At 34.7% G+C, this 26,386-nt stretch overlaps 1 protein-coding gene and 1 long non-coding RNA gene across 3 annotated transcripts in view; one reads left to right on the plus strand and one right to left on the minus strand.

Moving 5' to 3' along the window:
- Window positions 1–26,024, minus strand: LOC138328059 (uncharacterized). Of its 2 annotated transcripts, XM_069274660.1 has the most exons (12): window positions 25,873–26,024; window positions 19,039–19,156; window positions 16,475–16,630; window positions 16,151–16,224; window positions 15,143–15,188; window positions 8,210–8,280; window positions 7,481–7,571; window positions 6,675–6,835; window positions 3,440–3,644; window positions 2,680–2,766; window positions 1,108–1,203; window positions 3–1,015 (listed from the first exon to the last, which is right to left on the minus strand). In XM_069274660.1, the coding sequence occupies exons 1-12, from the start codon at window positions 25,878–25,880 to the stop codon at window positions 722–724; spliced, it is 1,407 nt and encodes a 468-aa protein (XP_069130761.1). In that variant the 5' UTR covers window positions 25,881–26,024; the 3' UTR covers window positions 3–721. The 2 variants fall into 2 exon arrangements, with proteins under 2 accessions (XP_069130762.1, XP_069130761.1); XM_069274661.1 differs by lacking the exons at window positions 15,143–15,188; window positions 16,151–16,224; window positions 16,475–16,630 and having other exon boundaries at window positions 1–1,015.
- Window positions 25,442–26,386, plus strand: part of LOC138328060 (uncharacterized) — a 12,107-nt gene continuing 11,162 nt past the window's right edge. Inside the window, exon 1 of the long non-coding RNA XR_011209156.1 lies at window positions 25,442–25,697. This is a non-coding gene — a long non-coding RNA (uncharacterized lncRNA). The remainder of the gene's footprint in view (window positions 25,698–26,386) is intronic.

Genomic DNA, 26,386 nt, shown 5'->3' on the forward strand with positions numbered 1-26,386 from the left:
GATAATAACTTGTACGTACAAGATACTAACTTGTACGTACAAGATAAATTAGATTATATAGTGGCCCTAACACGCCGCCGTAGATACAGAAATGGTTTGTATTCAAATATTTTTGCTTCCTTTTAAAATAAAATTGTATACTATAAGCATTGTTAAAATCAATTATCAAATAATATCTAACACTAATTTAATTTCTTATGTTAAACCCATTTATATTGGTGAGATCTTTGAGATTACTTTTGCAGACCGAAAGAATTGTACATCACGTATTATGACGTCATAAATACAAAACGTTTTCGCGGGGGATTTTAAAAGCGGCACAGTCATTGGCCAAACTGAATTATTTGATAAGATATCAATGCGCCACAACTCAATTTGTTTTATTGTAAAAGTAAGTAAAATTACGGAAATTTAGTACCATTATCATTAGTACCTGATTGAGTTAATTAAATCATAAGCATTATTATTTTCAATATCACCTGGGGTTATGAAGTCATTCTTTTTCTATGAAGAATATTCTTTCGTTTTTTGGTCTATGACTTCATAACCCCAAAATATATTGAGAATAATGCTTAAATAGTTACAGCCATCAGCATGAAACATTAAGCATCACAAAAGTTTGCGATGAAGTATTCCGACCATATTTGTAATACAATTTAATACTTTATCACATGGAGGCAATGGCTAACGGTGGAACTAAAATAAGGTATCCTAACATGTACTAATTCTTAGTGATAGGTTGAACGGTACCCTTAACAAGGAGAGAGCCTTGTCTGTGGGTGACCATAGCAGGCCACACCAAGTAGTCCAACCTATCACCAGATTTGGTGAATTCTTTAAAATGGTCTTTGTTGAATTTTTCTCCTTTTTTGCACTCGGGATATTCGAATTCCATACGTGGGCTTTGCATTACCATTGCCCAGCATATATCGGTACATTTGTCGACGAAATCTTCAAGTTCGTCCATTGGTAATTTTACAAATCCCTCGGGTAATTTCAGTTCCTTTTTCACTTTCTGAAAAAAAGTAACAAGATTTAACAAATAATACCATCATTATGGTTAAGTGAAATTACATTTACAGCGTTATAAATGCAAGATCATCTCACCTTTTGTACAACCGAAAGGTTCTGTCCAGAAGCTAGTTTTTGTGCGTCTTTCAGGCTTCTTTGCACTTCTATTGGGCATTTTATGTCATTTGTTTGCTGTTTGTAAGCAGAAAAAGATGGAAAAACATATTTGTTAAAATAATATACAGCAAACATCTTATGTTTAAAGAAATTGAAAAAGACTTGGCAAAATAACATGTAAGTACTATTTAAGATGCTCCACCGCTGACATAAAGTATTTTCGCTACCAAAAACAGGAGCCAACGATGAAGTATTTTTCTTCCGTTACAAAAGTTACTTTATGCCATTACCAGCATTGCAAAGTTTGAGTTGTTGATTTTACTTCATTTCCCTGCAGGTAGGGCGTTAGAATTGTACCTGCTGCCCCTATTGCATGATCGTAAGAGGCGACTTAATTTAGGATCTTATCTTTACTTTCTTTCTAAATTAATTTATTCTTCCTAACGTCTCCCTTGACACCACCTCAATTTTGACTTTAGTTGAGCACTCGCCCCTGTGAGGAAGGCTCTGGGTTCTGTCCCCTGGTCTAGACACACCAAAGTCTATATAAGTGGTAGTTTCTGCTCCTGTTTAGCGCTCAGCATTACGGGAGTGGGACGACTGGTTCGCCCGTTGTCAGTCTAATGTGACCGGGAGGGGTGTGTTGCTTGGAATCATAAATACATGTATACCGCAGTCTCCCAAAACACGCACCTCGCACAACATACACGCAAAACACTGCATACATGGGAGGCAGTCCTTACATGACCATAGCTGTTAATAGCACGTTTATTCATCAAACAAACAAACAAATATTTTACTTCAAGAAAAAAAATACTAAAAAATGATTAAGTGCATCCCGGAAAAATTCGGTGGCACTATGTCATATATGGAATGAAGTGTTGATTGCGCACGCATTAAAAGCAATTTAAAATAAATAATTGTATAAGTTATTTGTTGTGTTAATTAGACATATATATTCGTCGATTAAACGTCAGTTATTGTTCAAATAATGAGTATCGTTTGTCGGCAGTGGAGCATCTTTGATATTATAAAATTGAGATATTAGAAGAGAGAAGAAATAGGAAAAAGAACAAACTATTATCAATGCTGTCCGTCGAACACTAAAATTAGATACATATACTTAAAAAAATATACTATTATCCACTGGTATAAGCCACTTCCTACACGAGAAAAACTCGCTATCAATGTAGTGTGGAGATAATAAGCATTAAGAAAATCGTAAGACAAGAGGCCCATTCAGCCTGTATCGTTTGTCTGTACAAGGCCAAGAGCAATCCGACAAAGCATTTGAACTTAATCCCTTCATTACTAAAGAGAAAAAGAATTTTAACAAATATGCTACATTTCCGCTTGTGGACACCTCTCTTGAAGTCCTGTTCGTCAGGCCTACCATTTATACAAAATTGGTTACCCTTTACTTATTTAGGAAACTGCAGACAACATTTGGCAAAATTCACTCAGCCATATATGACTAATATGGATCTTTGTAAAACGTTGACGGTCACACACGCCATGGCATAAAATGAAAATTTGAAAATGGACTCATACATCTTTGCTATTTTCATTCTGCAGAAGAACGGCTTGCATTTTCGTAAATTGATCATCGGCAATCTCGACGCATTTTTCGTAACTTCCCTGTGTGAAAAGAGAATGAGATTACTACACAATCTTAGTATTTTGGAAACATTTAAGTTTAATTATTAATGAAGTTATTTCTAGTAAATAATATATTTAATTTATATATAGTTTTAATACCACAAATTTTTAAGCTCCCTTAATCACGATTATCTTGGCATCCTTACATCTAGTGAAGTAGTTTGTACTTAAGTGGTTGAATATATTCAATTGTGAACTGATTAATTGTGTATTTTCTTTCATGCTTTAAATATCATGTTATACTGAAAATCAATAAAATGTAAGTGATGAATTTATATTAAACTTTATTTTGTATTTGCCTTTTTAAAATGTGCTTTGTTATCTGGTATTTTACCTTGCTCACAGCAAATGTGTACTACATGATTTCTTCATACTTGATTTATTCTAAACATCAATACGTTAACATTTCTCGGGTATAAGGTCATAGATCTTCAATTAAATTTTATCGTTACTCACACGTATATAATGGAATTGAATAGCAAAGCTTCAAAATTGAATGAAAATCAATGCCTGTCTATAAATATATTTAGATCAGTGATCTTATAAAATATAACAAGTAAGCATATTCGATTGTATAAAAAACGTAATTGCCATTCCATTAAGCAATCTGTCTAATATCAAAAAGAAATATCTTGATTTATTTTATATATACCTTAAGGATAGAAACCAATATGTCTATCCCATCGCGTTCAGTGACTTTGCCTTTGTTTTCGGTCAAAATCTCAATAGCATCTGTCCATTCATCGTCGTACAGAATACTGTATTGTTCTCCTAGTTTTTGAGGTCGTTTTGGGTCACTAAGGTCAGCTATATCTGGATTATCTCGGGTTAGCCTGTCTCCTGTCACCTTACTCATACTGTACAATATACACAGAACAGGTAACAGCAATAAAGAAAGGTCAGGTAGTGAACATTGATAGTTTGATTTTTAGCCCACCTTCTGCAGATGGTAGGCTATTCAAATCGTTTTTCATCGTGGTCCATCGTCCGTCCGTCCGAATGTCCGTCCTTCAGTCCGTTAACATTTCTTGTTACCGCTATTTCTCAGAAAGGGCTGAAGGGATCTTTCTCAAATTTTATATGTAGGTTCCCCTAGGGCCCTAGTTGTGCATATTGCATTTAACGACCGATCAGTCAACAAGATGGCCGCCAGGCTGCCTTCTTGAATTTTGATCATTCAAGTTTGTTACCGCTATTTCTCAGAAAGTACTGAAGGGATCTCCCTCAACATTCATATGTAGGTGCCCCTAGAGCCCTAGTTGTGTATATTGCATTTTGGGACAGATCAGTCACCAAGATGGCCGCCAGGAAGCCATCTTGGATTTTGATAGTTAAAGTTTGTTACCGCTATTTCTTAGAAAGTACTAAATTGTTCTCTCTCAAATTTCATATGTAGGCTCCTCTAGGACCTTAGTTGTGCATATTGCATTTAAGGATTGATCGGTCAACAAGATAGCAGCCGTCCCGCCATCTTGGATTTTGATAGTTAAAGTTTGTTACCGCTATTTCTCAGAAAGCACTGATGGTTTCTCTGTCATATTTCACCTTTTGGTTCCACTAGCGCCCTGTTTGTGCATATTGCATTTTGGGATAGATCGGTCAATAAGATGGCCGACAGACAGTCATCTTTGATTCTGAAAATTGAAGTGTGTTAGTGTTATATACATGTATCTCAGAAAGTACTCAAAGGATCTTTCTCAAATTTCATATGTAGTAATATATAGTAAAAGTTTGAAAAGCAGAGAAATTATCCTCTTTCTATTGTCAGACGTTGATCATTCTTTAGTGGGCGCCAAGATCCTTCTGGGATCTCTTGTGATAGTTAGTGTTTGTTATCGCTATTTCTCAGGAAATAACGAAGGGATTCTTCTCAAATTTCATATGTAGGTTCTCCTAGAGCCTTAGTTGTGCCTATTGCGTTTTTGGACCAAATCGTCAAAAAGTTGACCGCCAGGCAGCTATCTTGGATTTTGATAGTTAATGTTCGTTATCACTATTTCTCAGAAAGTTCTGAAAGCATCATTTTTAAATTTCATATGCAAGTTTCCCTAGGGCCCTGGTTGTGCATGTTATGTTTTGGGGTCCGAATGGTCAACAAGAATGCTGCCAGGCAGCCATCTAGGATTTTGATTTTGATTGTTAAAGTTTGTTATCGTTGTTTCACAGAAAGTACTGTAGGGATCATTCCCAAATTTCATGTGTATGTTCCCCTGGGGCCTTAGTTGTGCAAATTACGTTTTGGGACCGATCGGTGGACAAGATGACCAATCGGCCGCCATCTTAGATTACATCGTTGAAGTTTGTTACCGCTATTTCTTATAAAGTACTGAAGTGATCTATCTCAAAACTTATTTGTGGTATGTTTGAAAAAGTGTGTAAAGGGAATCTCTCTTTCCATTGTCAGACATAGATCATTCTTTTGTGGCCGCTAAGATCTCTCTGGGATCTTTTGTTGTGATTATGATTATGCTTCTTTATTTTACATTTTTTGGATAGCTGTTTTAATATAATAAAAAGGGCAAAGTGGCATCAAAATGACGAAATGTTCCTCCAATACCAATTAGATGGATACTTCTGGGTTTTTTTAACAACAATCAATATTTAGATAACAATCATGAAATTTCTTAAAGGCATAACATTGGGTATATTTCGAAACGAGATTTTCTCAATGAGTTTCTCAACAGATAGGTTACAATAAACTAGGGGATCACATAACAAACCATATACATGTATAACAATCATACTAAATTCATCAATGTGCAAAGTTTATTATAAAGATAGAGGTTTAATTTAATTATATATCCAAAGACCTATCCATGAAACTAGACATATATATATCTATGTCTGAGTGCATGGTGTTTTTGTTGCTTTGGACGGCCAGGACATTTTCATTACTTACAATATCAATTACATAGACGAAACGCATGCGAGGTTACTGAACTGAATCCAGTTACCCGTGTAAAAATAAATCTAAGGAATTTACCCCTAGAGGTGACGTATAATCACTTTGGACATTTAGTTGTACCCACTCAGAGCATAAAGGATAATCTATTATCACAGATAATATGACGGAAGGAACAAGTTCACTGCGATCAAAGACAATCACCTGTATGTTTAACATGTATTAATTTGAAAACATACAAGAATGCCAGACGGGAAGTTAATCCAACTGTAATGGTTTTTTAATGTTACACGCCGCAATGATAAACAAGACGGGTTTTTTTATGTTTATCATATACTTATTTGAATAAACTACTCTTGGGAAACTTAAATTGTTATTATATGTTGCGTGTTGCTTGGTGTCTTCAACAGCTATGATACTATAAAAAGTGACAATACTTCCACAATGCAATAAGACACAACAAGAATATACCACAGTCTCCCAAAACACGCGCACTTCATACACGCAACACACAGCATACATGGGAGGCCGTCATTATATGACCCTGGTTGTTATTATGACGTTAATTGAATAAGACAAACAAAATACTAATTTTTAAGACCATCATGTCAATTTTATTATAGTCTCATTGATGAACTTAATATGTTCAATAGAAGAGGTATCGACATATTTTAAGCGGCTACGGTGATTTATCAACCCTCAAAAGTATCATTATCCGAGGCCGTATATTGCTTCCGCAGATTAATAAACCGCCGTAACCACTTAGGTCGATAATTGTTTAATATTTATCTTTTTATGAATAATTTCATTATATGTCTTCGGTTAATGTAGGTGTCTTAGGAAAGGAATTAATTATAATATAAGTTACAAACTTGTGCAGCCCTGGCATGTACATGAGCATGTAGTTATTCAAATAAAAAATACTGTTAAAACTTACAGGCTATTATGTACGTAAACGTTTTTTATTTGGATTAAATACACCTACCGATCCATCCAATATTCGTTGTCCTTCTCCGCCTCTTGTAATTTGTTTTGTGTGTTTTTTAATTCTCTTTCCATTTTTTCCATCTTCCTTTGTATAACCTCTTTCTCTCTTTCGTCACCATCAAACACGCCCCTTGAGGTATTCGGGTGCGATGGTCTTTCCTGTGACATTTATTTGTACATGAAAACAGAAATTAAGGACACCGTTCTATATATCCCAAAATAATTAACATAAAATCTCATTGGTTGTTTATATACTGAGTAAAGCAATCTAAGGTATTACTAACAACTTGTTAGTTATGATAAAATGAAAAAAAAAATATAGTGAATCACATCCGTAAAAAAAATCATTGTAAATTGTGAATTACACGAGATGCGAGTTATCATAACCCTGCGAAAGGAAGTAAGGAGGGAGTAAACTGGATTCAGGTTGTGTGTTTGTCCCTCTGTAGACGCGACGATCGACCGACTCATCCTCCTGAATTTTTGGAGGGATTTCAACGAAACTTGGTGACAATGATTCTTATACAATGTACCTTTTTTAGAGTGAATGAATGAAGCTGGCCTCGTGGACGACAATTTTTGTTGTGTTTATCTTTCCACAAATGAAGATTTTGTATGAACAGACTTTTGTTTTTAAGTTATATGATGCGTCTCGATACATATCCGTTGGACTTATTGAGGACTTTTTTTATCAATTCTTCGATCGCAAAATCAGTTCCTAAAGTTTTGTAAAATATATATTTCGCAATAATAAATACGTTTGTGTATGAAAATAATCCATAATTATCATTGAACAAATGGTACCTGATAGACTGGTCGCTTATCATCACTCTGTTTGTGCCCCATATCGAAATGGCTGCTATAGTTCCCTTGTGCGGCTGTGTCTGCATAGCCACTGCGAAAGCCAAATATAACTTATAACAATAATTCATTAATAGAATATTTCCCTACCTAGAAGATGTGAAAACAAAATCACAACCCAAGAGGGATAATTCGTGAACGCCTAACCTGAGGTTTTTTAACTAATGTCAAAACTTCAGAACTGAATATAATCAAATATTTTTAAATAAACTGTCTTTGAAAAACGACGATTTTTGACTATTGTGTTTTTAACTAATGTTTGAACTTAATAACTGAATATAAGCGATTTTTTTTCTAAAATAAACTGTCTTTGAAAAGTAGACGATTTTTGACTCACGATGATATCGTCATACCTTTCTATAATGTCACAAAAGCATCACTGAATAGACCGTTCGTGTTGTATATTTGATATGATAAAGTATACATATGTACACCTTAGTAATTACGTAAAATTTAGAAATGATTAAATATTTTTGAAAGTGTGTGTATTTGAAGAGAACCTATGTTTCTGAAATACAGGCTATCGGGCGTAACTAATTATAAATGGTATTTAAAAATAAATGAATTGACTCAGAATTTTGTATTTACGTATCCCAACATTGTAAAATTAAACATCTTCAGAAAATCCGCTCAAAGAGTTACTGAGAAATTTTATTTTTACCCAAAGCTTACTTTTCTATTGGTTTCCTCTGTTCCCCTTTGTCTGTTTTCTTCTCTTTCCCTTTTGAAGCGCCCGTTTTTGTCTACGAATGAAATGATTAGATACTACACTAGCGAAATAGCCCCATTCACAGTATTTATTTTTAATCTTATTTGTCTTATTTTAATAAAATGATGTATATGAATTATTTCTGCAATTAACATTTTACATTGTTAATGCATAGTTACTAATTAAATTTATCAAGTCCTATGTTTGTTATATATATCTGTATCCTACAGGTATCGTTTTTCACGCACTGAAAAAAACACGCTTTGTAAAATACAGATATGAAATAAAAGTAAAAAAGTAAAACTAATAATCATACACAAATATTTATCCAATGCTGATGATTAAGTTTAGGTGTTTTATTGAACGTCGAAAGTATAATACAATTAAGACAAGTATCAATAGCACATGATCAAAGACAAGTACTCCGCAGCGTCGAGAATCAAAATGTTTTCTTATTGGATAGTTCGTTTACAAGGTGGGCAGAGTCAAATATGACTTGAAGGGTGCGTGGGTGCCGAAGATGGACGGGGTCTTCAATTGATTTTCATTATCGACAACATGAATTCGGAAAGGTCAGGAAACTCATTATTCTATATATAAAATCTACCCTGCATGCAGTTCAAATGTACGTATCGTAGTGTTGTATCGTAGAAATTTTCATCTTACACTTCTGGTATATTTTGTATATTTTGCCTATCCATGCAGATGCCTATAACATCTATTTTAATTGTAGACGAATTTTGTGACACAAGGAACTTTAAGACGCGGGATTTGTTTAAATTTTAATACCTCTCCAATTTAAGCTCAATATACATTTACAAATAAAAATTAAAAACCGTTAGGATTTCTGTAATAAACTGGTAAAAATTATAATGTATGTGTTAAATGCAATACAGATATGTGTAAGCTTATAATTAGGTACCGTAAAACCCGTCATGATCTAATAAACTAGGAGGTATAAAAATGAAAGGCAGATACGTATATGAAAAGCCGTAATGATTTGCAATAATTGTCTTATAAACCGATACAGAATTTCTAAATGAATTTTAGTGATAGCGAAAGTATAATTGAAGTAATAAAAACACCTTTTATGGTAGGGAACTTAACTTCATCGAGAATATAAATTACAACACATTTTTTAAATTTATGAGGATTTGATATGGTAAGGTTTTGAAAATAATTATCTTTATTAAATAATATTTAAAGTCGGATAAGCAGCTATTCTTTACTTGAAAAAATGGGAATTTGTATAAAATGCCAGCATGTTACCATCTCCAAATAAGTTTTAGATATTGACGAAAATTTTGTTTTGTGACATATCATTTTGAGAATAAAACAAACCTGTATCATCATGACAAATATAATGAACTATTGTTAAAAGGAAATAAAATGTATCTATCAAGGAAAGTCTAGAGCTAAAAAATTGATTAAAACAATTATGTTTTAGGTAAATGAAATGAAGTTTATTTCAAACTTTTCATTCTACAAGCAGATAAGCTAAATAACACATCATATACTACGGTTAATGATCAACACGTTTAATAATAGTTTTGGTCTCTTTTATGCACATTCTACGAGCAGGAGACGCATGAATTTTTATAACGTGAATGTCAAAAATCTAGAGAAGTGGTTATTTTGCAAATGGGGCTGGTAATTTTTAGTAACGAGGCTTTGTATGGATGTGTTGGATGATTTTGAAGGGAAAGTTACCCTTCCAGCGGTAAAGTGAAATGCGTTCAAGCGTCCGGATTTGACTTTCGGATCGTTCAAACCAAAAATCACGTGAATAGTTTCAACCAGTCGTATACGCGTCAGTCAAACTGTGGGCTGAGTTTAGTCAACAACGATAATCTCACTTAAGGCGGAGCTTACCTGTTTCTGCTGTTACACATTCAATAAAAGCAATATTACATCCATGTACAGTCATGACCTACGTAAAGGTTATTATATGTTTTGTCGTGTTCTATGCGAGACTGATCGAGGCGTCAGCCGATATCATTTTCGCATAGAACACGGACAAAATATATAATAACTTAGTATATGTCACTTAAAAGAGATGAAAGGACATCGTTGACCAATCCAGTGCATGTATTTTGTAATGGGCGGAGCAATTGAAACTCTCCCGCCAAATGTCACAACCCAGCAGTGTGACGGTGTAATTAGGCGTAGGGGGAGGTGTTATTACATCAAACCTAGAAGAAGTTCACCAAGGCACGTTTGATGATTAAGACATTGAATTTGACATGACACATGGAAATGTTTTGCTCCCGACACAACAACTGCTTGGTAAAGGGGACGAATCAAGGCGTTTTGCTAACCCCATAACGGATGAAGAGTAACAAAAAAATGGCGGAAGGAATATAAAAAAAATCGTCAGGCGAATTCATGGAGTGTGCAGGTTTATCGAGAATGGGCAGCCATCGAAACTCTCATCAGGGCACAATGTATGCCGATGTTTTGCTCCCGATGGACATACGTGAAGCGTCAAATTCACAGTTGAATTATTGGCTAGCGAGATTCGTTATAGAGATAAGACGCAAAGATGTTACTTATTATCCTCCAAACACACTCACCAATATACTGGATTACAAAGACATTTGCGCGAAAGCAGCCGTCAATTGAATTTCTTTAAAAAAGATGACGGTGAATTCATAACTTTCCGGCAGTGTCTCAACAGCAGAATGAAAGAACTGACCGCTGCAGGTGTCGGGGTGTAAAAAATGCTGACCCTGTAACTATTGAGGATGAAATACAACTTTGGAACGTGTTTTGCAATAATACAGCTCAATGTTTGAGTTATGCTGTATTTTGCTATAATTGCAAGCTTTTTGGATTCAGAGGGATGGATGAGCACAGGAATCTTGTCGTTGAACAGTTTGCTATTTCAAATGACGCAATTAGAAAATATGTGTCGTTCTCCTGACGGATAAGCAAAAACGTTCAAGGCAGGCTGGATCACCGTCGCGTGGAACCGAAATTCATCAAACAGCACAGCAGGTAATCCACGTTGTGGTAAAACTTTTTGAAACATATTTAGATTTCATTCCAAAAACTGGGCTATTTTACAGGCGACCATGCGGAAATGTTGATAATGTACCAAAGCTTTCATCACATGTTGTTGCCATAAACACTTTAAACAAGTACATGAAAAAATGTTTGTGGAGGCAAATATTGATACTACTAACCGTAATATTTCAAATCACTCAGGCAAAGTAACATGCTGTATGGCATTATGTAATGCCGGTCTCTCCGACTAGGCCGTCATGGGCCGAAGTGGTCACCGTAGCAACGCCGTACCAAAGTGTATCAAAGGGAAAGTGACGACAGGATTAAAACAGTAAGTAACGTTTTGCAGCCGCGGTCCAATAACAGTCTAACAAAATCGCAGATGAAACAGGAAAATGTTGTTGAAAACACCCCAGATAACAAGGAAAATAGACCAGCACAAAATGGTGATGAACATGGTGACAATAATGTGCTAACAGTGTCAATTCCATAATGTACTGAAAATGGAGTTATTATACAGAACGGTAAAAAAATGAAGTTTAAAGTGACACGGAATTTAATGTTGGGATTTGCTGTGTTATTTTGAAGTGCATTAAAACTTTCATTTCTACTAAATTGTTTGTTTGCGTTTGTTTCATTCCCAGCTCCTCCCCGTCTGGTTTTCAGCCAATCGGAGACGGGCTAGCTGTCTGCAGCAATAGTCCGTGCAGTGCGTGATGATGACCGTGTACTATGGAAAATAGTACAAGGTCATCCCGTTCTCTGATTGGCCGAAATACTCAGAATAAGCCGTGGCATTTGCTAAAATATTTTAAAACCACAGAGGACCGAGAACCAGTTATACATGCATATGAACATGGTTGGGACATATATCTACTATGTTTCTGGTGTAATGTGAAGTATTCCAAACGTGCTTTCTTGAACTACATCAACAGAAAATGTTTTAATAAAGTTTATCATAGGTCCGAATACAAGAAAACTTCTAAACACTACTGCAGTGTATCCACATTCACACAATTAACAATGCGTGTTAGAGGTGGAATGTCCGGTTCCGGGAAAGCTAAAATATTTTTATCTGCAAGTGTATGCTAACAAATCTTTGGTACAAAGGTGTGACAAAGTCAAATCAATAGATTTCTTTGAAGTCAAAATTGTTTGCGCTACACCACATGGAGTCTAACTAATCGAAGTAACTTCCCAGAAATTTTATTGGCTGTCGTTACAGAATGCTACAACATTTGAAGGAGGAGTCTAATGCCGTTCACTGTAGTAGCCGTTTTCATGAAGATGTGCTAGAAATGTGTTTCTGTAGCCGCTAAAGGGAGGCGGGTTAGAAATTTAGCCACAACATTCAGCTTACGTTTGATCTTCAACAAATAAGACTTCAATCATTTTTTAACCCCGCCTACTTCAAGTTCAGCCAATCTTCGCCACCTTAGGGTGAGTGGCACGCGATTATCTTGTTGCGTCACTTCATTCAATACAATGAACACTCGCTGCAGTAGTAAAGTATTTTTGTCGTTCACAGATAGGGCCAAACGGCAGTAAACGCTATCCTTGTTCTATATACATACCTAGCAAACGACGAAAACGATACTTCAAACATACCTTCCGGTGGGAGGCTGAAGTGGGTTCCGAGTTCCGAGTTCCGAGTACCGTTTAAGGATTTTGTTTTTTTAAATGATATTTAAAAAATTCAGTTTATGTAATTTGAACATATTACAAATGTTCTCTGTTGTGTTTTGATGGATAATTTGTGATAGAGCTAGTTTAAATACGTTTTCAAATAACATCTATTTCCGTTTATGTAAAACGGAATTCGGAACCAGTTCCGACTTTCGTTTAAGGAAATTCTCTATCATTTTAGATAAAATCATTCGATGTACTTTGCACATAATAGAAATGTTGCCTGTTGTCTTTTTTAATGGATTAATATTGGTAAATCCACTTGAATTTAGTTATCGATCAACTTCTATTTCCGAGTTCCGTTTAAGTATAACGGAAGTCGGAACCAGTTCCGAGTTCCGTTTAAGTAAAACGGAAGTCGGAACCAGTTCCGATTTCCGTTTAAGGATATTCTTTATCATTTTAGATGAAAACAATCAACAGTCAAAGATAATAGGCAACATTTCTATTTTGTCCAAAGCACATTGACTGCTTTTATCTAAAATGATAGAAAATTTCCTTAAACGGAACTCGGAACTGGTTCCTAGTTTCGTTTTACATATACGGAAATAGATGTTATTTGAAAAGGTATTTAAATTAGATCTATCACAAATTATCCATGACAAAACACAACATAGAACGTTTGAAATATGTTCAAATTACATAAACTGAATTTTTCAAATTTCATTTTAAAAAACAAAATCCTTAAACGGAACTCGGAAATGGGAGTTGATAGAAAACTAAATTAAAGTGGATTTAACAATATTAATCCATTAAAAAAGTCGACAGGTAACATTTTTAATATGTCCAAAGCACATTGACTGTTTTCATCTATAATGATAGAGAATTTCCTTAAACGGAACTCGGACCTGGTTCCGGTTCCGAGTTTCGTTTTACAAATACGGAAATAGATGTTATTTGAAAAGGTATTTAAACTAGCTCTATCACAAATGATCCATGACAAAAACACAACAGAGAACGTTTGAAATATGCCAAATAACATAAACTGAATTTTTCAAATTCATTTTAAAAAGCAAAATCCTTAAACGGAACTCGGAACCAGTTTCGAGTTCCGGTTTACTTAAATGAACTTTCGAGTTCCGTTTGGAACCAACTTCAGCCTCCCCCTTCCGGTCGCCGGATAATAATATGTCTACGGTAATTTACAGACGATTTATGGCACTTAATTATATTATTTTATTCTGTCGGTAGTATATATGAAAAGTTTATCACTTTTGATCAAATACGTTTTTTATCGTTTTTCGACATTTTTTGATAAATTGCAAACAAATGGTTTGTAAAGTATGGTTTTATTTTGACTACAAGGTATTCCATGATTGAATAAATGCAAAGCATAATCTGAAACTGAAAAATGTTAACTTTGTATCATTTTAATGAGCAAACAGAAGTCTATTAAAAATAAGAAACACTGTTCTTTGTAGTTTCTATAAATATTGTTATAATCGATATAGTCGTCCATTTAACATTTCGCTAGAGGATCAAAAGTAGTCCTAACGATGATGTTTCTGCAGTTATTAAGTTGTCGATAACATCTTACAAATATTGTTACAGCTGAAAACCACTCCACATTACAGAATTTGCCTCCAAATATAAATACTGTACTTGTAGCATAAATACTGTTCGTGATTTTGGAATGATAAGAGAAAAAAAACCAGCAATCACACAATCCAACTTAGCCGGCGACGTCATAGCTTTCTGTGCAAATAGCGTCACCAAAAAACATAGTGCGCGACTATTGATGTTTGCTTGTTTCTTTGTGTTTTACGGCCCATCAATAACTAAGGTTATCTAGGGCATAAACTACAAGTTATACAGCAGTTTAAAGGACATATATATATATATATATAAAACTATGTACGTGTAATGATTGCATATCTAAAAATAATAGGATAAGACATAGCCAAGTAAGAACTAAAACACATTGTAAATGATGATTTCATAAAAAAATGTTGCATGGGATAAAATAGTTTTGACTTAAAACATAAGAAAACTCATGCAATGTTAATGTGGTTGAAAATATAGTCCCAGACGATATTACTGTAACGTTTGAATTCCATTAATTAATTGTCAATTTGTCAAATCTATTTGTTATAAGAAACTGAAGTAGTTGCATCTAATCTATACTGATATAATCCAAATATTCTCAATTACAGTATGCTGATATCAAATTCAATTGAGAAAAGCATAATTCAAAATATACATACCACAAGGTTTAATTGCATCTTGGGTACTGATCCTCTCTCTTTGTTTCTATAGTAAAAGGAAGATTTATATAATTTAAAACGTTTTTAATTTATTATTTTGTTTTGAATGAATATAAACAATATTTTGTAAATATATATATATATATATGAATATCTATTAAATACAAACAAAAGTAACAAATACCAGATCTAACAAATATATTGAAAAGTTATAAAATCATAGCTTAGATTGTAAAATCATAGCTTAGATTGTATCTGAACAAATGGCAATCGCGTTCAACTTTTTTAAAAACCTTTATTTATGCATACAAGGGCATATCCGCAGAACTTAATTGCTTTGATGATAAAACTAAACACTGACAACGTTAAGTGGCACCAGCTTGTTTGTTTTGATTGTTTGCTTGGTTAAATTAACATCCTATTAATAGCCAGGGTCATGTAAGGACGGCCTTCTATGTATGCGGTGTGTTGCGTGTATTATGTGCGGGTGTGTGTCTTTGGAACCTGTGTATATTCGTGATGTGTCTTTTTGTATAGTGGAGCTCTTGTTCTTTTTATAGTGCTTATCCCTGAGGCATGCCACCGAAGACACAAAGCAACACACCCCGCCCGGTCACATTATACTGACAACGAGCGAACCAGTTAAATGAGAAAATATTGAAAGATAGTTTTCAAGATGATGACTTTCGCACTTTCAATGGAAAGGAGATTCGACGAATAATGTTAGTGTTTAGTCGCTTCTGTGAGAAATCACATGTAATATGGACAAGACTTATACATATTCCAAAACAAAAGTGCAATTGTCAAATGTATGGCATGGAGGACCGTCCCTAAATTACCTTGTCAGTTACATGTACGGTAATCTTAATCGATCAATCAATCAAATAAACAACCTTGTCGGGCTCGTTATTGACAAATATTAACAGTATTTCAATGGGGATTTCTTCTGATAGAGAAATTCACTTAACAGACTCATTTAAAATTCGATAAATTATTGCCAATACTTACGTTTTATATAACGGACTTTTAGTTCCACCATTTGAATGTACCTGCTCCTTTTCACGAAGTTTGGGTATTCCTGGCTATGAATGATAAATGTTTATTGATTATTCCAACAGTTTATTGCATGTGTTATATTTACAAGTTTAATATTCTGTAATTTTACACACAAATACTATCATGACAGAAATACTCATTTATTGCACGTCCAACGTTCTTGCCTAGATTTTAGTTTTTCAACACGGTTCAACAAATATGCAGTAGAACTTCTCTTGAAACTATCTTTTAGAATATTGTTTTGGATTATTTTATGGTTTTAAGAGCAATTCTTACCGGATGATATACATCAGTTGTTGACAGTATGGTAGCACGTCCTTTTGCGTATTGTGGTTTTTGCTCGTGTAATTTTGCTGGTGTCAAAAAAAAGTAACGATGTATCACGTCCTCGAGATGATGAAAACCTTCTTTTAACTTTTCTTTGTTCTTTTTCTGTAGAAAGCAGATTTGAATAAATATTTGTACAAGGTAGATATTGCAGATTTAAAGGTGTTTTGACCCTAGAATGGACCTGTTACAGCTACTACTATTAGGTTTTGTTTTGAACTAATTAAAAGAAACAGGCATTTTTTCAAGTAATATAGCAAAGTATTTGTTAAAAAAAAACAATGAAATTCAAAAGATCCCTGATGGCTGTGCTATGGATGATTTATTTTGCCAAAGTGTACATAAACTGTGTGTGGGGAATCCATTTGAATAAGATTTCAAAAAAAGTCTAAAATGCCTCATAGAATTTCTTGACATTTCATGAATTATTCACCCAAAATATGCTATTTCACTTTATATATTAATAAAAATATCGCTTTGAACTTAAGATAAAACTTCAATGATGTAATAATGAACAGGTTTGAAAATTAAAAAAAAAATCCTAATTAAGTATTACGAGCGAAGTTGTAGTATTGGCTTGATGTTTTTAAATTAAACCTTGCAACAGTTTGCTGCCCTGCAGGTAGGGCGTTAGAATTTTACCTGCTGTGTCTAAAGCATGCATGATCGAAAAAGGCATAATCTCTTGTTTTCTTCCTAACTGGCTTTGTTCTTCCTCACGTCTCCCTTGACACCGCCTCACTTTTGGCTTTTTGTTGAGCGCTCGCCCATGTGAGGTAGGCTCTGGGGTCTGTCCCCTGGTCGAGACATAAAAGTGGTAGTTTCTACTTCTACTTAGCGTTCAACATACGGGGGGTTAGACGACTAGTTCGCCCATTGCCAGTATAATGTGACCGAGTGGGGGTGTGTTGCTTGGTGTCTTCGGCCGCATGCTTCAGTGATATAGTACTGAGAAAAAAAGGGCAACAGTTCCACTATACAAGAAGACACAACACGAACATACCGCAGTCTGCCAAAACACGCACCACACACATCATACATGGGAGGCCGTCCTTACATGACCTGGCGGTTACAGTAATATGACGTTAAGAAACAAAACAACCAATCAAATGCAATAGTTTGATCTTTAGATGATAACTTTACCACTTTCATATTTTTTGCAATTCCCGTTATCCATGTGAATTTCAATACTCTCTGTTGTAGTTGTACATATTCAATCAAAATTTGTAGAAATATATACCTTTTGAGAAAATATACATTAAAAAAGGAGACTGCTAACAAATTTTAAGCCACACATACATGCATTCAGTCAAAATTTCAAAAAATATATACTTTTGACTGAATATGATATCGTTTTACGAAATTAAACATTGATTTGATATCGTTTTGGACCAAAAAAGGAACCCTGGTGTACACCTCAGGAGGGCAACACAGGCCCATTAGACCTTTTGTTTAAATATTTAGAATGTATCATACAGTTTTCCTGACATAGTACACTGTCATAGTTCTACAACAAGCGGCCCATGTGCCTCAGCGGTCAACTGAGTTCGGAAACAGAATGAAACAAAGACATATAACACTATATGTTGGCCCATCAGGCCTTTGAAATCAGTCAGTGATTTTATAACTTTGACTTTTCAATGTATGAAGAGTATATGGTTCCATCAAATCTGTGAATTTAGAATAGTTTTTTTTAGTTATTTTGACTCCTTTTAGCCCCGCCCATCTACCCCTGGGGGTCGGCCGGGATATTATGCTAAAATGCTTTCGCAGTCTAGTAATTCTAAAAAAGTATGACTCATTTCCTACGAAAATTGAGCAAACAGAGCTCATGAATGAATGTAATTCCGACTTTTTAAGTATTTTTTTCGTAGAAAAGTGGAAAAAAAATTAGGGTTGGTCGGGTAACCCTAAACAGACATTTGTTTGGCTTAACAGATGACCAAATAATACTCAAAAATGAGTTTTCCCTGTATAAACTAAAGTAAACTTGACCCCCTTCCAAGGGGGAAACGTGAGACCCCAGGGTCATACAATTTACAATATTTGTTAAGGACCTTAATAACTTCCCATCAATGAAGAGTATAATTCTTACAAATTTGGTTCAGTAGTTTTGGAGAAGAAGTCGAAAAAGTAAATTGTTTATCGTTATCCGACGGACGACAACGAACAGAAGACGATTAAAATAGGTCATTTGAGACTTCGTCTCAGGTGACCAAAAATACTCATGGGTTTTGTTAAATTGGTTAGTGGGCATTATTTAATGGTAGTTGTAACGGGTAATTTTGTAATTAAAATTTTCTGTCTGCAAATTTAAATATATTGTCACTTAGATAAAATTATAATAATAAACTGCTACAATTATATTGTTATACAGGTTTTATCACATATTTTATAAAAAAATCCGGATCAAATTTTAAATCTTTTAATATTCTATAAATTTAAGCATGTTTGCTTTACAACTTGTGATATTTCGCCTTGGTATATATATGACAACATAATTTTATACGTACCTTAATGTCGTCTGTAAGATTACCCCATGCCTTTTTGGAGTCGAATTTGCTAAGGAGATTGGTACGTTTCATCAAATCCGCTTGCATATCCGTCATTATATCGAGGATTTCTTTTGTCCTTTAGAAAAAAACAACATTGATACGTTCTTAAGAACTTTAGGACTTTGGAAATGATTACATATGTACGACTGTCAAGTCAAGTATATTAATCCCTTAAATTCATTTTAAGAGTACACACAATTTTGCACTTATATCGGGACGAAACCAGATCTGATAGAAATTATATTACATGTAGTTGGTTTTACTGTGATATGCTAGAAAAGCACACTGTAGTGAAATATATGTGAAATATTCAAATTTGCTTACTGTCCGCCATTACACATAGTGGACGGATGTATTGTATGCCGAACCCTAGCCCTTGCCAGTGTAGTAAAGAATTGTTTGTCTTGAACAACTGAAATCACATTTACAGTAGCGTGTTTACCTTATTAGATGCATTTTCTTGTCTAAAAATAATTTCATCAACTACTCAATGGTTATAATCGTATTTTATTCGACGCGCGTGACTTTGGCTCGTGTATGGGTACAGCGTACATGTTGCACCTGCTTAATCGTATAAGCCTCACTGAATTGTCCCTTTAATATGAACTTGCAAATTACTCTATAACAGTTTATCTACATAAAATAGGTTATTTGATTTATTAAATTTCTGTGTCCATACGAAATAAATTTTGAAGGAAAATGATGAATTATAATATATTGTTCGTCTTAGTTTTGGTTGGACATTTTGATGTCACATCAGCAGGCAATGTCATATAAGGTGACGTTTTCTGTATGTCCTGCTCATGTAGGGTGTAGTTGAACGCAACTTTTTCAGAAATAGAAAATAATTGAGTCAGGAATTTCTATAAAGAGCTGCTCTGGGTTGTGTTGATATGTATACATTAACCTTGATCTCTAATGTTCTATATAGCTTACCCGTTACCCTTTTCGAACTTATTAAGAGTATGTAAATTCCACATATAGCATATACATTGTGAATAGCCAAATACAATGATTAATTATATACGTCAACCTAAAGATGGCGGCTAGATATAATGCTTAGAAATGGTGAGTGCCTGTGAGTTTTTAAGTGTTTGAAGAAAGAGTATATTACATTTGTGTTCTATTTCCTTGTGTTATTATCTTGGTTACCTTACAGTGCTACATTCTATAATAAAGTATACCCAAAATCGTAGTCCTCGTGGCGTTTTTTGGGCGTATTTTATGCTTTGCTATATCCTCGTATTTATAATAATCAATATAGACCACAAGGACAGAACTTGGTCTTAATTTGCAAGTTTGATGTGAAAATCGACTTTGTATTAATTTCATACCGAGTAATCATGTAGCTTTTGTCCGGCGTCGTGCGTCGTATGTCCGTAAACAATTTACATTTTCGACTTCTTCTCCAAAACTTCTGAAGCAATTTCCATGAAATTTTGCACAAACCTTGGGGTCTCACGCCCCCCCCCCCCCCCCCCCCCCCCACCCAGGGAGCTATGGGAGGGGCTAAAAGGGGTAAAATTGACTAAAATTTCAAAAATCTTCTTCTCCACTCACAGATGTGATGGAATTAAATACATTCATAGATAGAAAGGTCTCAAGGTCCTTTACAAAAAATGTGACTTTTATATGACCCTGGGGTCTCAGGTTTCCCCCTAGGAAGGGGGTTAAGTTTTCTATAGTTTACATAGGGAAAACACATTTTTGAGTATTATTTGTTCATTTTCAGAATTATCAGTATGAGATGGCCATTGAATCCTATTAACCAATTTTCCATGACTGACCCCCAGGGGCCTTAGGGGCGGGGTCAAAAGGGGTCAAATAGGCTATAACTTAAAAAATCTTCTTTTGAAATTCAGGAAATGGTAGAATCACACATTCTCTTCATAGTTGGAAAGTTCTTGAGGTCTTTTACAAAAAGTGTGAATTATATGACCCTGGGGTCTCACGTTTCCCCCTGGGGAGGGGGTCAAGTTTACTATAGTTTATATATGAAAACACATTTATGAGCATTTTTTGGTCCTTGTCAACCCCCTCGAAGCAAAGGGGCGGGGCCGAAAATGCAAATAGGCTAAAACTTTAAAAAAAAATTCTTAAATACTGGAAATGGTAGAATCAAATACTTTTCATAGATGGACAGGTCTTAAGTATTTTATGAAAATTGTGAATTATTTGACCCTGGGGTCTCATTTTTTCCCCTGGAGAGGGGGTCAAGTTTACTTTAGTTTATATAGGAAAACACATTTTTGAACATCTTATGGAATGAGTCAAACTTGTTCAGAATTATTAGCCTGAGATAACATTTTAATATCATATCCATATTGGTAATGGCCGACCCCCTGGGGCAGAGGGGTGGGGCAAATAGGCTAAAACTTTGAAAATCTTGTTCTTAAATACTGGAAATGGTAGAATCAAATACTCTTCATAGATGGACAGGTCTTAAGGTATTTTATGAAAATTTTGAATTATATGACCCTTGGGCGTATTCTATGCTTTGCTATATCCTCGTATTTATAATAATCAATATAAACCACAAGGACAGAACTTGGTCTTAATTTGCAAGTTTGATGTGAAAATCGACTTTGTATTAATTTCATACCGAACAATCATGTAGCTTTTGTCCGGCGTCGTGTGTCGTATGTCCGTAAACAATTTACATTTTCGACTTCTTCTCCAAAACTTCTGAAGCAATTTCCATGAAATTTTGCACAAACCTTACCCCCCCCCCCCCCCCCCCCCCACCCAGGGAGCTATGGGAGGGGCTAAAAGGGGTAAAATTGACTAAAATTTCAAAAATCTTCTTCTCCACTCACAGATGTGATGGAATTAAATACATTCATAGATAGAAAGGTCTCAAGGTCCTTTACAAAAAATGTGACTTTTATATGACCCTGGGGTCTCAGGTTTCCCCCTAGGAAGGGGGTTAAGTTTTCTATAGTTTTACATAGGGAAAACACATTTTTGAGTATTATTTGTTCATTTTCAGAATTATCAGTATGAGATGGCCATTGAATCCTATTAACCAATTTTCCATGACTGACCCCCAGGGGCCTTAGGGCGGGGGTCAAACGGGGTCAAATAGGCTATAACTTAAAAAAATTTCTTCTGAAATTCTGGAAATGGTAGAATCACATTCTCTTCATAGTTGGAAAGTTCTTGAGGTCTTTTACAAAAAGTGTGAATTATATGACCCTGGGGTCTCACGTTTCCCCCTGGGGAGGGGGTCAAGTTTACTATAGTTTATATATGAAAACACATTTATGAGCATTTTTTGGTCCTTGTCAACCCCCTCGAAGCAAAGGGGCGGGGCCGAAAATGCAAATAGGCTAAAACTTTAAAAAAAATTCTTAAATACTGGAAATGGTAGAATCAAATACTTTTCATAGATGGACAGGTCTTAAGTATTTTATGAAAATTGTGAATTATTTGACCCTGGGGTCTCATTTTTTCCCCTGGGGAGGGGGTCAAGTTTACTTTAGTTTACATAGGAAAACACATTTTTGAACATTATTTGCCAATTTTTCTTAGGAAATGAGTCAAACTTGTTCAGAATTACTAGCCTGAGATAACATTTTAATATCATATCTATATTGGTAATGGCCGACCCCCTGGGGCCAGAAGGGCGGAGCCAAAAGGGGACAAAATGGTAATGTCAAAACACTTCTTTTTGAATTCACAGATTTGATGGAACTAGACACTCTTGATAGATTGGAAGGTCCTAAGGCCCTTTACAAAAATTTGTGAATTTCATGGCCCTGGGAGCTCTCAGATTTCCCCTGGGGAGGGGGTGAAATTTACTATAGTTTATATAGGAAAAACACATTTAGGAACATTATTTGCTTAGTTTTCATAGGAAATTAGTCAATCTGGGTTAGAATTAATAGCCTGAGATAGTATTTTAAACATCATATCCATATTGGTCCTGGCCGACCCCCAGGGGCCAGAGGGATGGGGCCAAAAGGGGTCAAAATGGATAACATTTCAAAAAATTTTCTTCTGAATTCACAGATTTGATGAAACCAAATAATCGTCAGATGAAAAAGTCAAATTTATAAAATCACTAACTGACTTCAAGGGCCTGATGGGCCAATATATAGTGTTTATATGCATGTCTTTGTTTCATTCTGTATCTGAACTCAGGTGACCGTTAAGGCCCATGGGCCTCTTGTTAGATTGTTTTATCATTTAAATATCGTTTGTGTAAGTTCAGAAAAGGAGGAGTGTCATTTTGGACCCTCTGGTGGGCATGACCGATAAGCATTATTTTTTCTTTACAGATAGGAGTGGTTTAGGACAATATCATTTTACATAGGATTAAGATCAGGTCGGAGTCCTTTGTGAGTTATTGGGGGTCAAACAGAAGGGGCAATTTTCTGTTTTGTCCAATTTTAACGGAACTAATTGTTATTTTTGAATGATTGTTCATGAATTATAATGCATTTATATGTTGAAAGCAAAAAAAATTATTGGAAAATATTACTTAGGGTCAAAAAATAGGTCACAGTGACCTAATTTTGTTAAGTTTCAATTATTCAAGAATAAAGTTTATCTGGTGCTATTATACACCAGAATAATATATTAGATTGTATTGAGCTATATATTTGCATATTATTGACTTTGGCGAAAAATTTATGAATGAGAAAGGATTGAGGAGGGGGGCAGGAGGGAGGGTTTTATTATTTTTTTAAACTTTAAAAACACCAATAAATGTGTTTTCATGTGTTAAGAAGGTCATATACGTGCTCAAATACTTTGATATGAAATTTTGAAATGCAGTAATGATAATGTAAATGCTTTAAATGTGTATTCTATTATATATAATTACATTCTCTCAAATGTCATTCATTACAGAAAAATTGTAATATTTGAGCCAGTTTATCTTCAACCCCCTCCCACCTGCTCCCCCTACCAATCTCATCCCATCCACAATATTCTATGCCTAGGTTTATACAATATGCAAATTATATACATATTTATATATATTGTTTAATGTGATATTTTTGTCTGGTGAATTTATGGCATCAGATGAACTGTATTCTTACAAAATGGACATTTTACATAATTAGGTCACTGTGACCAATATTTTGACACTTAGTTATATTTTCCAAAATGTTTTGTTTTCAACAGATAATTGCATTAATATTAATGTAAAATCATTCAAAAATATCATTTGGTTCCAACAAAATTGGACAAAACTGAAAATTGACCCTCCTGTTGACCCCCATAACTCACAAGGGACTTCGACCTGACCTTAATCATATGCCGTTTCATGATGTCCTAAACCCCGGGTATCTGTAAACAAAAAATAATGCGCATCGGTCATGGCCACCAGAGGGCCCAAAATGACACTTCTCCTTTAAGATCAAACTGATTTGAAAGCGTTGATATCAGTTTAACATCATTTTACTTGGTAAATATCATAAGGGGAAAAATACATCATCTCAGAAATAAGCTTACAATTTTGGCTCAAAAGCGAAAAAGGGCAGCGATAGTTACATAGAGTAATAAACCATTGAATCCAGATTGAACAAAATTGCATTAACTTCGAAAAATATCAAAATGAGGAGTGGGCGTCAAAGATTATTTTGTATTACCTTTAAGCAAACGTCAACGTAGCGCTTTAATGATTAAGTTATTGGCTATTACTAGTGAACATACGTCTTAAGGGAAGTAACTTACAAATAAATAATTTAGTTATTATGAACTAAAACAAATCAAGTTATGAGATAATGTCTGGGAAAAAATTGCCATATATCAAAAGAGTTATGATACAAACTTTGGAAAATATAAATTCTTAACTGTTATCAACTCACAATTATGGTAACGCCATTAAGGCAATAAAATGCATTTTCAACTTGCTTTGGGGTGTAAAACAACAATAGTATAATGTAAATATTGTATTTATATTATAAATATTGGGTATTTGTTTTTCAACGGATATATGTCATGATAAATGGCAAACCATCCGTGATTTGTACACATCTTAATACTGTTAAGTCAATATATTAAATTGATTAAAGGTACTGTAATCAGTCAGTACCAGACAGTATGTTATTATTTATTTATAAGGAATATTTGTAAGATTTAATTTACGTCCTATTTACAGCCAGGGTCATGTAAGGACGGCCTCCTATATAATCAGAGTGTAGCTGTATGAAGTGCGTGTTTTTGGAGACTACGGTATATTCGTAATGTCTCTTCTTGTATAGTGGAATTGTTGCCCTTTTATAGTGCTATATCTCACTGAAGCGTGTCACCGATGACACCAAGCAACACATTCCATCTGGTCAAGTTATACTGACAACGGGCAAACCAGTCGTCCTACTCCCTGTATGCTGGGCGCTAAGCAGGAGCAGAAACTACCACTTTTACAGACTTTGGGGTGTCTCGGCCAGGGGACAGAACCCAGAGCTAATGGACAGCAACGAAAAAGATAATTATAGTTATTCAACTCAAAACGAAAGTGATCCAATTCTTTCTGCATTTTAGATGTCAGCCGATACCTCAAGACGAGGGAAGTGAAAGAAACAATGATATGAATTACTATAAGCCGCAGGTATAATGGGAAAGTGCAATTACCAGAGCCAAATAGTGTCATTGACGAAAAACCTCAGGTAAAAATGATACTTCCATAAACGTTTTGGCTGATAATCGTCTTTAACATCAATGTGTTGACGGGTTCATTTTAGTCTAACATTGTCACTTGTCCATAAGAACCTTTACAATATTATATATAAAATTATTTTATAGAATTGATATTAATGAAATACACACTAAACAAGTACTTACGTCGGCATGTTGACAACGGTATAAACTTCCTGGTTCTACCATATGGTATACACCAGCACACAGGTGTGTTTGCTATGCGGGTCGAACTTGATTACACGTATTGGCTACCTTTAAACGTATGTGTATGTGTCCTTCTACGGGTACACATATTTAGAATTATTACTGCCAAGTCATATAGAAGAAAAGCTAGCTTTACTGATAGCTACATGTATAGTTACACGAATAATAAATTCAATGTATTAAAAGCAGAAAATCGATTCTTATTACCCACAAACAGCTAACGTACCAGGAAGGTAGATATATCTCATCGTACTTTAATAGTGTAAGAGTGAAACTAAATTAGTATCACTGTCTTTGACTTTTTCAATATATAACCCCAATTTAAAGTTATTTATTAGTCCCCTACCGGTGAATATTGAGTGGACTTAATGTTAGTTCCCGTCTGTCTGTCTGGCTGGCTAGCTGGCTGTCCGGATTTGGCTTCCAGATGATAACTCGAGAACCATTTGATGGA

The sequence above is a fragment of the Argopecten irradians genome, chromosome 7 (genome assembly GCF_041381155.1).
Source record: "Argopecten irradians isolate NY chromosome 7, Ai_NY, whole genome shotgun sequence".
Classification (NCBI taxonomy): Eukaryota; Metazoa; Mollusca; class Bivalvia; order Pectinida; family Pectinidae; genus Argopecten; species Argopecten irradians.